Source organism: Podarcis erhardii (assembly GCF_964252035.2).
Source record: "Podarcis erhardii genome assembly, chromosome: 14".
Taxonomy (NCBI): Eukaryota; Metazoa; Chordata; class Lepidosauria; order Squamata; family Lacertidae; genus Podarcis; species Podarcis erhardii.
In genome coordinates, this window is record NC_138503.1 from 44,001,205 (window position 1) to 44,017,377 (window position 16,173).

Below are 16,173 nucleotides of genomic sequence, written 5' to 3' on the forward strand. Positions count from 1 at the left end.
AACAAGCCTACCTTAGCTTGTGGTGGTTTGCACTGGCGTTACTAAATTTTAATTCTCTTTAGAGGAAGGAGCTGGGCCCCAGTGAAGTTGCAAAAACCCACTTTTATTTAAATTTCCAAAAGGTGCATTTTAAACAGAAAGCGGGGGGGTGGGGGTGGATTTGTGTCTTACACACACACACACATGCTCATAGATCAGTTTCGCATGCAAGAGAAGAGAAAGAGACAGACTAATTTCATCACACTTTTACAAAATCATCTCTGAAGCATAAACTTGATTGTACATGACATTTACATTAGAAAAAAGGTACTACAATAGTTACAGCTTCCAAAAAGCCTATTTGTGTTGATCCCTTAACCAAACGTTGCACCGCAGTTAGGACATCTTCGTTGCCTCAATGCAAGACAGAAGAGAATTCCAATAGGAAAGAATACGATGGCACAAAAGACACCGAGACAGGTAAATGTGTCTTCCAATACACCAACTCTGCAAGAGAGAGAAAAAGTAAGTTGCTATAATTGCTCTTTAAAAAGAAAATGTATAAAATGAGCACCAAGCTTGACAGAATGACAAACTTTCTGAAGATTAGCCTCTTGCAGCAATACAGTCTATAAAGCTTCCATGCACTTTTTAAATGTCTCTTAGATGAAAGAAATATGTTTTCAAATAAACTATCCCAACAAGTTGCTTTCCACACACTCATCTTCAAAGCTAGCTCACAACTTAATTTTTGAATTTTTAGCTACACAAAGACCTTTGCTTAACAAATACCATCGTACTTTGGATCTCGAATGTAATCTGTTCCGGAGGTCCATTTGACTTTCAAAAACCAAAGCGCGGCTTCCAATTGGCTGCAGGAGCTTCCTGCACTCAATCGGAAGCAGCTTCGGACATTCGGCTTCCAAAAAAAGTTCGCAAACCAGAACACTTCCGGTTTTGCGCTGTTCGGGAGCCAAAACGTACAAGTACCAAGGCGTTCGAGAACCAAGGTACAATTCTAACTTAAAACAGCGCTACTCAAAGTGGTGGTCCCCAAACAACCACTAGCTGCTAGTCCCTGACAACTCCACCGCAGCCCAGGTTGGCTGGGATGCTTCAGAGACCAAATATGGTATCAGTCCATGGGACATTGGGGGGGTGGGGAATTTGCCAGTCCACCACATTGGCTAGCTTTGAAAAGCACTGACTTACAGCACATTTTAAAACAGATAAAACCTTCAATACAAATCAAAATAAAACCTAAAGAATCAAGTTTTTAAAAATATGTGTTTAAACCCTTTGGTTTAAAATTTTATTTCTTGGAGTCAGAAACGTTAATGGACTACAGTAATGCAGCACTTTTTAAAAACTGCTTTTGAATTCCCATGCTCCCTCCCCTTACGAAACAACACTGTATTTTAGCCAAGAGGCCCTTTGATGACTTAGCATTCAATAGCTTTCGAAACTGAGATAAAAGATCTCCCTTGTTTTGGTCAAGAGGCGGGCGCTTCTGCTGCCAGACCAGATGTTTTGAAGAAACGCCCTTCCAGACATGACTAGAAGCAATTCATGGACAGTCAGACATTACCAAGGCTTATTCTGCATGTTTAACTTTAGGATGGGAGACGGAGAAGAAAAGAGATGTGGCAATTGTCCCCAAATAGCCCATTACGTAATATGTGCGACAAACGGGGAGAGAGGCTTCTCATCTGCACCAACAAATGAGCTTATTTCCTTTGGCAACTTCTTCGTTTGCTTCCCAGTCCAACAGAGGTCACCTCTCCTAGAGAGTGTTTTTCCAAAGCCGTTCTTAAGAGCCGTGTGAGATTCCTTCAGTCACACAGAAAGCTCACCCTTCACTGATGTCTCAGGAGAAGAAACAGATCCCTCTTGGGGGGGGGGTTGTTGGATTTTCATAGTGGGGGGCAGGGGAGAGTTCTAGGCACTCAGAATCTGCTCAGATGGGGAAAGAGATAGCCTCAGCATTTTTACTCTGGGTAAAAGTCACAAGTTTTCTGCCAAGTTTTCTCAAGAGCAGAAGTGGAGCAGTGTTGATTTCACGAAAACAGTGGGCGTCCTTTGGCAATCACATGTGCAATAAAAGCCAAAGAGAAAAAGAAAGGGAACTGGAGTGACCTTGAAATGCAGATGCAAATGTGTTTCAGCAGGGGCCAGTTGCCAGCAATGGACTCTTGCCATTTCTCCAGTGATGAAAAGAGCAAGCTACACAGAACAATGGCACACAGTTGACAAAAGACACTGGGAGAACGAGCGGCAGGTGGAAGGTCCATGGTATCCAAACCATTTTCAAAGAGGGCCAGATTTGATGAAGTGAAGGGCCGTGAGGGCCGACCAAAGTTGTTATCCTTTTTTAGGATTAAAGTTGTGAGCCTTTTTTAGGATTTTACCCCAGGTTAGGTTTCGGAAAAGGGAAAGTTTATCTGCTCTACCCACTTTTGTCTCAAGCTCTGCCTACCATAGGGACGTGGCCCCCCAGAAGACTACCTAGAAGGGAATGCGGCCCTCAGGCTGAAAAAGGATCCCTGCCCTTGTCCTAGACCCTAACAGGCTGCATTGCTCCTTTGCTGCTGAAGTAGGGCAGCCATTTATGCATCACACCAAAAAAGGGGGACACAGATTCATATAAAATCTGCCCATGGGTGCAGATGTGCCCAGAGAGGCCTTCCCTGATACCCATGAGGTCCCCTTCCCCTCACTGACTTAAAGTATGTACTGGAAACCAGGCTTTTAGTGTTGCAGCACCAGCTCTCTGGACTCAACTGCAAGCCAAAATCAGACAGAAGCCTAGTGTGATTATGTTTCGGTGCCTACCGGATACATTTTTGTTTAGGAAAGCTTTTCTTGTGGTGTAACCCAGTCATTTTGTGGTTTTTCAGAGTTTCAAGAATGGGTATTTTAGACTTTGTGAAACCAATTTAATTATTCTTGCAATTCCCACCAGCCCCAACCCAGCAGCTCCAGCATCCCACAACCAGGCTAGCCAGGGCTCACTGGATTTGCAGACCAAATATCTGGAGCACATCAGGTTGCCAAGGGCTAGACATGAAGCCTGAGGGTGCTGCCCAATGAACACTGTGTTTGGTAGTTGTTTGCAGCTTTCCCACTGCTTAATTGTAGGCTGAACATTTCCTCCCCACTCCTTGTCCTGCCTGTCTTGAGTCTCAAGGTGCCACCAGTAGAGAAACAGGCTGAGATGGGCAAAGAGAGGATACAGGAGGAAGCATAAAGGAGGAGGCTGAGTCCCAAGAACAGAGGCTGGAGGAGGTGGGTACCTCCCTCTTCCAGGATGTGGCTCTGCCAGCTTGGGGAAACAGAACTCCCATCTCCCTGTTGCACAGCAACAGGATCCAGGAAGGGCATTGGCCCATCATTTGAGGTGGAACGACCACAGTCCGAAGAGGAGGACTCTGACAACTCAACCAGGACCCAGAGACGCTTCTGCCGCTGGGAACAGTTGCAATGAGCATCTGCACACTGCAGGAGCAAGCACACTTTTCTCATCTTCAAAAGCTGGGTGTGTGGGTGTGCCAACCCATTGGGACTGCTCTGCTGCTTCCATGCAGTTCTGACCTCCTTGCCCTGATCTTGGACTCTTTCAACTCAAGACCACTGCTTCCAGTCCAGCTAGCCTCGCTTTTCCTGCCATCTAGCCTGAGCACAGCAGCTGCCGTGACTCATTACCTCTTGCTGAGCGTGCATCTTTTGTCTGCCTCAATGGAGATTTCTGTCTTGCACAAGAAGAGCCCTGCTGGATCTGGTCCAGCATAATGTTCTCATTGGCCAACAAGACGTCCCTCAAGCAGGATCTGAGCACAAGAACCCTCCTTCCTCTGACTGTGGAGGCAGAGCCTATAGCCAACATGGCTAGTAGCCCTTGATAGCCTTATCCTCCAAGTTAGTGCCTGTTTCCATGGGCAGGGCAGGAGTCAGGATACTGCCTTAGCTCACTGCTACCCATATAGAGTTTTGGAAACACCAATAGCACACCGTTTCCTTCATGGGAGTTGCCTCTTAAGATCAGATAATGAAGGAAGGGGAAGCTAGGAAGGGGACAGTAACAGGCTTCATTTAAAGACAGGCTAATCTTAGCTATAAAGTAAGAGTTTGCCTGGAGAACTTAAGCAGCTTTCCTGTGGCTTAAAGCCACGCCACTCCCAGAGGCTCTAAAAATAGGCAGTGTTTATTTATACCACAAGCAGGGGCCCTCACTTAAGCTGCCTGGCTGCTGCTGCTGCTGCTTGGTGAACTATTAGGATTTATTAAATAGTTGTCCGCAACACCTTTGGTCAAATGTTACTGCCCCTTTGCCAAGCCAGTGACAATGTTCTCAGAGTTAGCATCTCCCACACCGAAAGAGCGGAATCTTTTCTATCAAGGACTGCATTCCGGGGGGGGGGGGGATCCGTCAGGGGCCACATGCTGGTAGCCAGGGAGGATGATGCCCAAAGAGACTGGCAGGACAGAAGGCAAGGAGCCCAAGCAAAGCCAATAGAAGGCAGAGGCAATTAATTCTAGTTCTGTCCTTGATGAATTCCACAAGAGCAACACTAAGGAGGAGTGCCACTTCTTGGACAAGAAGTAGGTAAAGCAGCAGACAGGTGGGGGGGTTGGCAGCGCCCCACTTGGCCCAATGGGCCAGCTTCCTCCGGCTGGCAGTGGGGAGGGGGCTACTCCCTTTCCCCTCTTTCTTCAGTCACTCCATCTGTTTCAGGTTTCCTTCCTTCTGCTGTCCCTGTGGGCTGGGGAGCAGCTGTGGCTCTGAGGCAGAACATCGGCTTTGCATTTAGAAAATCCTAGGTTCAGTTCTGAGCATCTCCAGGGAGCACCTGGGACAGAACCTTGTCTGAAATCCTGCCACCTGTCCGTGTTGACAGTGCTGAGCTAGATGGACCAATGGTCTGACTCTGTATAAAGCAGCTTCCAATGGCCTATCTGGTTAGTCTAGCATCCTGCTCTCAGCCATCATGGCTAGTAGTCACCAACAGCCCTCTCCTCTTCACCTCTTTACTCCATACAGCCACAAGGGAAAAAGAGATGCCTTCTTTCTACAACAGGGGGTGAGAAATCTGTTTCCCAGCTTGTGCTGTTGGAAGCAAACTCCCATCATCAGGCCCAGCCAGCATGTCCAAAAGCCCCAGATGATGGGAGTCTGAGTCCAGCAATATCTGAGGGGTAAACAAGTTCCCCACCCTCTGGCTCCACAAAGTTCATCTCATGACACTTGTGATTCCCTCCTATCCTTTGCAAAAACAACAACACCCTCTTGATACTTCCCGACAAAGATCATTCAACATTTTGTGTTCCTCTCCAAATTCCCTTTTACTTTGAACTGAAGAATTATAAAACAATGTCAGCGGCAAGTCTGTCCCCCCAAAATATTTCACAGCCAGTCAGGCATTTTGCACCTATGGCACATTAAGACATAGGGAAATATTGTGTTCGTTTTCCTGATTATAATGCTAGCACCTCTGTCCTGTTTCTAATGTTCTTTTCACACTGCACTACCTGTTGTGTTATGGGACTGTGGCTTTCTGACCAAGACACTGGCATTTCATTCACGCCAGTGGGCATGGTATGACAGAACAATAAACTTCATTGGGCAATGTTGGGCATCCATTTCCACACATGTCTGCTTCTGCTCCCCCACAAAAATGGCACGGAAGAACTTCTATCCAGGATGTTGCCTTGAATTTTGTCATGTTACTCCTGCCATTTTCTGGGTTAAGGAGATGCAAAAGACAACAGTGGACAACATAAAGTCAGAAGGTAGGTTTGAAAAAAAAGTAATAATACAATAAAAAACAAAGTGGTCAGTTTATCACTAGGGTGGATACTCCAGGCGTGCTTGGCCTTTTGCCTCTGGTCTCGAAAAACACCCTGACCTTGCTTTTCAACGCTGCTAACAAATAAGCCAATTAAAGTCATGATCTTTGCAACGTGGAATCCGCTGGCTAAGGACTTGACTGGTGCAAGCTGCTCCTTGCTCAGCAGCTTTGACATGTTGGTCCAGGCAAGGGTGGGGGGGCTTGTGAGTGCTGGGATAAAACTCCCACCAGCCCCAGTCAATTTGGCCAATGGTTGGGGAACCATCAAAGTCTAGTTACATACTTGCCTGGTCTGAGACATTTCGCTCCCCCGAGAGAAAGGATTATTTGGTGTCTGGAGCAAAACGAACTACTGTTATAATAATACAACATCCCTATTGCACTTAGCACTTGTATTTATTAAAACAGTTCATTATGATCACAACTGGAGTGGGTCCAAAAAATATACAGCTCAGGTGCCAAAGGCCAGCATAAAGAGGCACAAACTTCAGCTGTATAGTGAGAGTGCCAGGCACACCTCGGGGTGAGGAAGAGAAATTCAAGAACAAGGGGCTGCCACAGAGAATGCCTTCTCTCAGATCACCACCTACCAAACGTCTGAGGGAGGTAAGAACTACCAAGAGGGTCCACTTTGCTGATCTTAACTCCCAAAAGGGTCTCTGCAGGAGGAGGTCTTTCAGAAACCTGGGGTCTACGACACATATAGAAGCAGACTGGGTGGGCTGTTGAATCACTGGTGAAAAGCAAAAATCTTCCACTGCCACCTGAGGGCAGGAGGCTAGTTACTGGAAAACAGGACAAGCCACACAGGTCTGTGGTCCAATAGAAGGATCTGTCCAAGGAACCCTGGAAGCAGCCATTTTGTGTTCTGCCACACCCGCACAGCAGCCATTTCCTGACAAGAAGAATGCTCCTTTTTTCATTTTAAAAAAAATGAAGGGGAAGAGACTCTTATCTCTCTTGCTGCAAGCCTCCCCACCCCTCACTCCAGTTTCACATGGACTTAAAAAGAGAGAAGGTGTGTAACAGAAATGAGAACGGTCATAATACCTGCAAGCTGGGCAGCCGCCAACGACAACGACGGATGTGGTGGGAGGTTGCTGGATTATCGTGTACGTGGTGTTGGGGTAGTTATGCGCAGGTGGACCCGAAGGCACAACATATCCTGGTGGGGGAAGAAGCAGAAAAGGAGCACGTTAAGTTGCTTTAAAAACATTCTGGAAATGTAAGAGGCAAGGCCATAGTTGTCGACATCTGTCTGCCTTGAGAGACAATGGACTGTGTCTCCGGGGGTGAAGTCAAACCGCTGTGTTAAGCAGCACCAAAGCGACCTCTCTGGGGTGCAAACCTGGGCAATAGGTATGGAGGTCCTGGGCTGCCCAGATGGCAAGACTCACCCACCCCTCTGAGCCTCGCTGGTGTGGTCCAAAGGGAAGCAGAGCAAGACATTTGGCACCAGCTTGGCTGCCAGAGTTGCCAGGAGGAGGCACACAAGGTGCCATCCAACCATCTCAGGGACTCCACTCCGGATCTGTGTAGAGTTTACACTCCCAAGCGTAATGGAAAGCGTAATGCTGCTGGTCAACAAAAGAGGTTTAAAGACTCTCTCAAGGCAAATCTTAAAAATGTAGTATAAGCACCAACAATTGGGAAACACTTGCCTGCAAGTGCTCCAGTTGGAGAACAGCCTTTACCAAAGGTGTCATGGGCTCTGAAGACACTCAAACTCAGGACGCAAGGGAGAAACATACCAAGTAAGAGGAAGGCACGCTTGGCAAAGCCACACTGTGATCAACTCCCGCGCAGAAACCAATGTCCCCACTGTGGAAGGACGTGTGGATCCAGAATTGGCCTCCACAGTCACTTGTGGACTCATTGTTAAAACCATGTTTATGGAAGACAATCTTACTTGGCTATGAGTGATCGCCAAAGAAGATGACACTCCCTAGACTTTTCTTCTCCTGAAGATACTCTGCCAAGGCAGTGGAGATTTAGGATCAGAGTTTTCCGTCTCCTAGATGGGCTGCCTTCCCAGGTAGACGAGTTCCATCTTCCCCCCTACACAGCACGTGCGGAAACTGCCTTATTGACCACTGGACCCACTATTGGTCTCATCCACTCAATCCACCTGCGCATGTCTTCGCATGCAGGCGACGCCCCTAACTCACTGAGGGTTTGGGACCCATCAGATGGCTACCCTCACTATAGTGTTGCCAGACACAGGGAGCACTAGTGTTGTGGTTGCAAAAGTTAAAGGAGAATCCTCTTTTTTTCTTGGGAACATTACTCTTTCAGAGTCTGGACTCAGGTTAAGTCACATTTTTGTTTGCTCAGTGGAGAAGTCAGTCAGCTGATGTTTTTTATGGGGGGGGGAGCATGCAAAAAGAGACTGTTCAGAGACTTTAAGCAAACAGAAACGGTTTGCATGTAGAGACATACCTCTCCTGAATTCTCTTATCTATTAGTTACAGAAATTGATAAGCATTTTCTGAATGCTGCTCTACAGTTCACCCCATGCCTTCCGAACACCAACGCTTTCTTTTTAAAAAATATATATTTTATTAAATTTTTAAAAATTTCACATAAATTTCCAATGAATAATTCTTTCTTTTGTTCTACTGACTTCCCGCCCCATTTTCAGTGGTAGTTTGTTTTTTGTTTTGTTTTTAAATTCATCCCGTTGCTGCACCCAATCTTCACTCTTTTATTTCATAACCATAATTAATCTCCCCCTGCGTTCCCACTATCCAATGAAATAAAAATGAAATAAAAATATTTATATAAACTGACGCTGTATATTACATAAATTAAAGAAGGTAACTTATAACATGTGAGAAGTACCGCACATTGTGTTTAATTATTACTAGTAATATTTAATATTACTGTCAAAAAATAAACTATGGTTCGGTGTGATGTCTGAACGCAGAGTGTTTTTATTATTGAAAAACACTATTTCAGGCATTCCTATCTATTGAATAAAGTCAGCTTTCCAAAATGATTAAATGAGCCAAGGGTGGGGGAAGTGAAGGACAGATCTGTGTTAACACAGGCAATAAATAGGACAGTGGGGCCCTCCCCCTGCCTTGCTTCCAAGTGACCACATAGCTGATAAATCTTTATGGATTGGTATTTTTGTGGATTCATTCTTTCTCTCTCTTTCTCTCTCTCTCACGTGCTTCCTGGCACTCACTCACGCTCTCATGCATTCATCAAGATGGAACTGGGACAAAGTCTTCCAGATAAGACTTAATATTCACCATATGCAATAGCAAACTGTTCCTAGGTTTCAGTTCTCCTCAGTTTTCAGGCCTACGGACGTACACTCGGCTAATTATTAACTTCAAAGAGCATACTTTAGCACCATGGAAATGGCAAAAGAAAACCTAGAGTTTGAGAACTCAGCCAAGGGTCCCAGTTCCCAGCCAAGAAAATGGGTAAGTGCTTTATAATAATTAAAAAAACAGCCCACCTCCTCCTGCTTAAAAAACATCATGCACCCAGGATCTCACAGGCAAGATGGCTGTGCCACAGGTGTCACTACTCAAAGCCCTCTCTGCGTGTGTTTTCACACCCAGCCCTGGGGCTTGTCACGTGGCCATCAGACATTGCCATTGACATGTGGGGCTACCTGGAATTAAACTCATTTACCCGCTGTGACCCCCAAATAACACCCTCCCATGGAGGTTAATTATCAGCATCACTCTACATTGGAAGCCAAGATCTGTGGCCCTCCAGATGTTTGCTGGACTACAACTCCCATCTTGCTTGACCACCAGGCATGCTGGCTGGGGTGGCTTGGAGTATGGAGCCCAACAACATCCAGAGGGCACCAGGTTGGGGAAGCCTGCTCTGCCCTCCATGGGCATGGCACATGCTCAGTGGTGTTAAAAGAGTGTTTATTAAATTCGTATACCGCCCTTCATGCCGTCTTTGGAATTTCTTTTTAAAAGTAGGTTTTCGAAAGCCTCAGGATGCCCTCAAGCCTCTTTGCCAGCTCCCCTCAGTTTTGACTACCACACCACCCAAGTTCCCTATTAGAAAGATTTATTTTATTTAAAGGAGGGGTGAGGAACCTTCAATCCACAGGCCTAACTAGGCCCACCAGTGAGGTCCATTTGGCCAGCGAGGCTGCTTTGTCCCCGTCTGCCTGTCAAATATGGCAGAGTGGCAATACAGTGGTATGTTGGTTTTCAAACAGCTTAGTTCTCAAACAACTTGGAACCTGAATGCTGCAAACCCACAAGTGACTGTTCTGGTTTGAGAACTTTTTTTCGGAAGCCGAACATGTTCCATTTTTCGTCCTCCATTTCTGATTAGAGTATTCCTCTTCCTGTTTGAGTTTTCCGTTTCTGATTTGAGTACCCTGCTTCCGATTAGATATTTGGAGCTTATATTTGATGCTTTTGTTTTTGCTTTTTTTGCATTTTTGTGGCTTTTTTGTTCAATTTTTAGTGACAAACCCAGTTTCATAGCATAGAACCCAGTTCAGCTACTGATTAACTGATTGTGTGACTGCAGAAATGGATAAAAGCTGCAAAGCCAAGAGAGCCATTAACAGAACAACCATAGAGGTAGTAAAATTCATGTTAAATTTCTGTTTTAGGGGTTGTTTTTAAAAGTCTGGAACGGATTAATACCTTTTGCATTACTTTCTATGGGAAAGCACACCTTGGTTTTAGAACACTTTGGTTTTAGAACGGACTTCCAGAACAGATTAAGTTTGGGAAGCAAGGTACCACTGTACTCAAAATGGTTTAACAGTCGCTCGCTCTCTCCACAGAGATCGCTCCAAGCCATTCTGGCCTTCAGGTCACTTTGCCTGACGACTGTGCCCCCTGTACTCTGGTAATTCCTCTTCCTTGCCTGTACAAAGGTGGACATTCGTTGCTCAACCCACTCTTGCCCCTCACCCCACCCACAGTAGCATGCGGCCCCCCAGAAGGGAGTGAGCAGCCCTCAGTTCTCAGGTCACTCAGATTTCAGAACGTTTTTCCCATCCATCCATCCTCCTTAACCGCAAGCTGAACTTCCCACAGGATTACTAAAGAAACATGAGCTCATCACCCTTTGAACTCAAACTGGAATTTTTGTCCCAAAGCACCCTTTCCTGGGCTATTTTTTACTGTGGCTATGAGTTGTTGCAAGGGAACAAGACAACCTTTCCTTGAAGCTGATGTTTCCATCAAGGAAAAAATGCTTCTTACAGGCACACAAGTCTCAGATATGTTGTGCTTTGGGGTGAGGGGTTGGGGCTGAATACATTCCCCACTCCCCCAGCAAGTACAGTAGAACCTCGGCTTACGCTCGGGTAACATAAACTTCGGGTTGTGAAAGCAGCAAACCTTCTGGGTTTTGCCACATGCACAGAAGCGCTCTACACACCATGCGCATTGAAATGTATATAAACGGAAACTATAAATAAAATTATAAAAAGGGAAAAAATGCAAGCCAGCTAAATAGCCCGCTCCACACCAAACTATATTATCTCTGCCATTTTAGGGACTTTTAAAAACCAGTGGCCCTTCAGACATTGTAGACTACAACTCCCAGCAACCCTATCAACTCCCTCTTCTCCCTCTGACCACCCATTGCTGTCCCACCACCATGCCCCAGGCTCTGAGCCTCCTTCCCTTGGTGATTCCTCCCACCATTCCTCTGTGTCCAACCCAGTCCGCGACAGGCTGGGAAGGCCGCATTTGGCCCCTGGACCTGAGGTTCCCCGTCCCTGCTAAAAATAAAAAATATGCTGCCTCTGAACCCAGAGTTTCAGTGCAGCCATCATGACCAGGAACCAATGGTAAGGGGGATCAGAGGTAGTGGGAACCTGTGAGCCTGTTAAGACTCCCACTCCCATCAACCTCAACCAGTATGGCCAATGGACAGGGCTGGTGGGAGCTCTAGTCCAGCGGAATCTGGACCCCCAGAAGATTCTAGAATTCTAAGAGTTCTCTAGAATTGTTGGACGAATAGACACAAGATCTACCCACCCGGGAAGAATGGCAGATGAAGGTGATGAAATACATGGAACTGGCTGAGATGACTGGCAGAATCCAGGACCAAGGAGAAGAGTTGGTGGAAGAAGATTGGAAAAAATTTAAAGTTTATCTTCAAAAATATTGTAAAATTAAGGATTGTTAGAAAGATGTTGGAAAAAGAAAATTATGTGGTTTTGGCAGAAATGACATAAAGGATTAAGTAAAAATGAATTGGTGAAAGAGAGAATGTAAAATTATAGTATATTAAGACAAATTATTAAGATAAAAACAAGATTGGAAGGATTTGCTGAAATAACAATTTGAATTAGAATACAAAAATGGGACGTGTGAGGAGGTCAAGGAAATAAGTAAAGGAAAGAAAGCTATGTAAAGGTTGGATTTGTTCTTTTTTTGATTGATTGTATTTTTTCTGTCTTTTTTATTTTTATTTTTTCTCTTTTTTCTTTTTGTAATCTTTAAAATTTGAATAAATATTATTTTTTAAAAAAAAGAGAAAGGGGAAAAAATAGAATTGTTGGACGAATAAACCATAACAAAGCCTTGCTGAGAGAGGGTGAGTGGAATTCTACCACCATAGAAAAGACTATCGTAATTCGGAACCTGACCTAAACAACGCAGGTTCTTAGGAAGCCTCAAGACTCAATTCTGGGAGACTCAAGTTCAATTCACAACCTTCCAACTCTGGTTCCTTTTGTTTAACAAGTCTCACCAACTTACAAGGCTCTGGCATATGTGCAATGTAAAGAGCTACAAACAAAGCATTTCTCTCGTACGGGGGTGGGGGGTGGGAGGTATCTAAATTACATATATTTTGTACCTACTATTCCCCCAGACAGTATTAAACTTTTTATTCAAAAAAATCATATTAAATGTTTAAACTGTTTTGGAAGCCTTTTCAATCAGCGTAGCCGGGATGGCTGAATTTTTGCACTATCCAATTTTTAACAGGGAAAACAGAAAGGGAAAGCAGACAAGCCTTTCTGAGCTGCCTTTTTAAGGCAGGAAATACAGCTTGCTTTTTTAAATATAAAAACAACCCTTGGAATGTTTAGCTTGGGAGCTCTAACAGAAACTGGAAGAAATCCTACTTCTCATGTAATAGCTTCTGGACTGTTTAAAATCTTAAATTTGAAGCCTTAAAATTATTATCTAGAAAAGTATGTTGTTGTGAAATAACTGGCACTTTTTACTGTATTGTTTTAAGGTTGATGTGTTTGCCACAGTGGGCTCCTTTGGGAGGGAGGGCGGAATATTACTTTAATAAATAAATCTTTCTACAGAAAACTACCATTCCTGGGAACCAGTATACGAGTCCCCACTCTTGCATACAGTGGTACCTCAGGTTACATACGCTTCAGGATACAGACACTTCAGGTTACAGACTCTGCTAACCCAGAAATAGTACCTCGGGTTAAGAACTTTGCTTCAGAATGAGAACAGAAATTGCGTGGCGGCAGCATGGCGGCAGTAGGAGGCCCCATTAGCTAAAGTGGTGTTTCAGGGTAAGAACAGTTTCAGGTTAAGAACGGACCTCCAAAACGAATTACCGTATTTTTTGCACCATAGCACTCACTTTTTTCCTCCTAGAAAGTAAGGGGAAATGTCTGTGCGTGTTATGGAGGGAATGCCTACGGGTGGCATGCCTACGGATTTTCCTCCTCTAAAAACTACGTGCGTGTTATGGTCGGGTGCGTGTTATAGAGCGAAAAATACGGTAAGTACTTAACCTGAAGTAACACTGTACTTTTATTTTTAAATAAGGTGTAACTGATCCAAGAATAAGAAAAATATTTCCTAACCCAAACTTTTCATTTTTTTATTTTTTTTAAGGCAGGAAACTTCCTCAAGTGTAGGGCTTGATGATTTGCATAACCCTGAAATCCCGTTTCCCCTTCTCGACATTGCAAAAGTTCTCCTGCTTGACAGCTGACAACATGCAACAAGAGCCGCGTTTCCTATCGCAAGAACTACCCACTTAGCCTGACTTGGGCGCCCAGCACCTGGGAGGGTCAAGTCTGTCTCCTGCCCTGACCACGTGACCCTCCTTCACCCACACCCCTCCCACCCCAAACCTCTGTCTGCTGCGGCCGCCAGCGCGCAGTGTGGATGGAGACAGGCGAGCCCCCCGGCGCCTTGTGGGGCTGCAGCCCCCCATCTCCCAGTGCTCTGAAACCTGCCTCACTCCTACAGGTTCAGGAGTGGGGGTGATCCTCTCCATTCAACGCCCCTCCCGCAGAATCCACACCCAGATCCTCCTTGCCCGCCCCCCCTCCCCCTTCTCCCGGCTTACCAGCTCCAGGACCGGTGGGGTAGGTGTAGGGCGGCGGCGGCGGCGGCGGCTGGAAGCCGGGCTGGGGCGCCGGGATGGTCCCGTAGCTGTTCGGCCCGTACTCGTAGCCGGCGCCCGCTTGGCTAGCGGGGCTGTAAGCCGGGGGTCTATCCTGGAGGAGGGGCTTGCTGTCCATGATCCTCGGAGGGGGAGGAGGAGGCTGCTCCTGGCCGCCCCCGCCGGGGGATCAGCCGCGAGGAGAAGCCCGCAAGGCAGGCGGGAGAGCGCGGAGGGGCGCGCAACTCTCCGAGCCCGAGTAGAGGCGGAGAGCGCACGGCAGGAGGGTGGAGAGGGAGGGAGGGCGGGAAGGGAAGGCAGCCTCGCCCCGCTAAGCCGGCAGCTCCAGCAGCAGCAAGCCGCCTTCGCCCCCTGGGCATGGACGGATCCTGCCCACCCGCGCCAGGAACGCACCCGCGCAACTCCCGAGCTGCACGGCACGCCCGCCGCGGCAATGTGCTTCGCTCCTCGCAGGCCAGTCACAAGACTCGGGCTCACGTGACGCCGAGGAAGAGGAGGAGGAGGGAAGGGGAGGCTCCCCCGGCGGAGACTCCGGCCGGCGCAGGGAAACCCCCTCTTAAAGGAGACGCCCCGGCGCGCATGCATGTGTGTGTGCGCGCGCGCACTCTCTCTCTTTACGCAGCTGGCCGAGGGGGTTCCAGGGCCGGGTGAGAGCCAGGCGGGGGCCGCCCAGCTCAGGGGCAGGAGGAGGGCGGAGGTGGGGCAAGGGCTGGCAGGCCGCCACGTTTTGAAATAAGCGAAAGGAGGCGCATTCTCCCTCGCCAGTCTAATTAGATCAGAGGTTAAGGCCTATGGGATGTAGTGGGACTCATGGGCGTAGCCTCCCCCCCCCCATGTCCTCTTTATGGGGTGGTTTCATTAAAAAAAACAACTCAACAACTATGATTCCCTAAAAAAAAAAAAAAAAAGCAAAAGCTGCCCCCCCCAAACAAAATTCCTGGCTATGCCCATGGTGGCACTGCTTACTCCTAGCATAGCCAGGATTTATGTTGGGGGGTGGGACACAGGACACTGTGAAGAAGCCATGTTACAGGGAACCAGGCAGAGGGCCTTCTCGGTAGTGGTGCCCGCCCTGTGGAACGCCCTCCCACCAGATGTCAAGGAAATACAGTAGCACCTCGGGTTAAGTACTTAATTCATTCTGAAGGTCCATTCTTAACCTGAAACTGTTCTTAACCTGTAGCACCATTTTAGCCAATGGGGCCTCCTGCTGCCGCTGCGCCGCCAGAGCACGATTTCTGTTCTCATCCTGAAGCAAAGTTCTTAACCTGAAGCACTATTTCTGGGTTAGCGGAGTCTGTAACCTGAAGCGTGTGTAACCTGAGGTACCACTGTAAACAACTCTCTGACTTTTTAAAGACATCTGAAGGCAGCCCTGTTTAGGGAAGTTTTTCATGTTTGATGTTTTATCATGTTTTTAATATTCTGTTGGGAGCTGCCTTAGAGTGGCTGGGGAAACTCAGCCAGATGGGCAGATGGGCAATTATTATTATTATTATTATTATTATTATTATTATTATTATTAAAACCACAGTACACTTCTTCAAGGAGAGGTTCAGGTTTCTCTGTTGTGCCCTGCTGGGGAAGTGGGTACCTTTTCAGGTCTGTCACCGTCTTCCTTTCGTTTCTCTCCATTTTCCCGGTAAGTCTTCTGTGCCTTTGCAAAACAGGGTGAAATTCAACAGGTGCAGCTTCAAAACTGCATCTTCAGATGAAGAGAATTGCTGCACCTTGCTGATTTGTAACTCTCTGTAGCAAGAACAGGAAACACCCCCCCCTTTGCTCTGCTGCCTGGGTGGGGGACCACATTCATATTAGCCGCTCCCCCATCATTCCTGACAGAGTCTGGACCTTTGTCTGACAGGTTGACATTCAACTGGTGAAGTCCTCTGTCAATGGAACTCCAGGCTGGCACAAGGCTACACCTGCTTTGTTTCTGTATTGTGATTATCCCAAGAAGCTGGGGGTAGGGGAAGGCCTCTTCGGGGGGGGGGGGAGGTGCTGA

General features: G+C 46.8%; 1 protein-coding gene across 1 annotated transcript; it reads right to left on the minus strand.

The window, feature by feature from the left end:
• Nucleotides 1-82: 82 nt before the first annotated feature.
• Nucleotides 83-14,638, minus strand: BRI3 (brain protein I3). The gene is made up of 3 exons (XM_081840146.1): nucleotides 14,112-14,638; nucleotides 6,876-6,990; nucleotides 83-486 (listed from the first exon to the last, which is right to left on the minus strand). The coding sequence occupies exons 1-3, from the start codon at nucleotides 14,284-14,286 to the stop codon at nucleotides 354-356; spliced, it is 423 nt and encodes a 140-aa protein (XP_081696272.1). The 5' UTR covers nucleotides 14,287-14,638; the 3' UTR covers nucleotides 83-353.
• Between the last annotated feature and the right edge of the window lie 1,535 nt (nucleotides 14,639-16,173).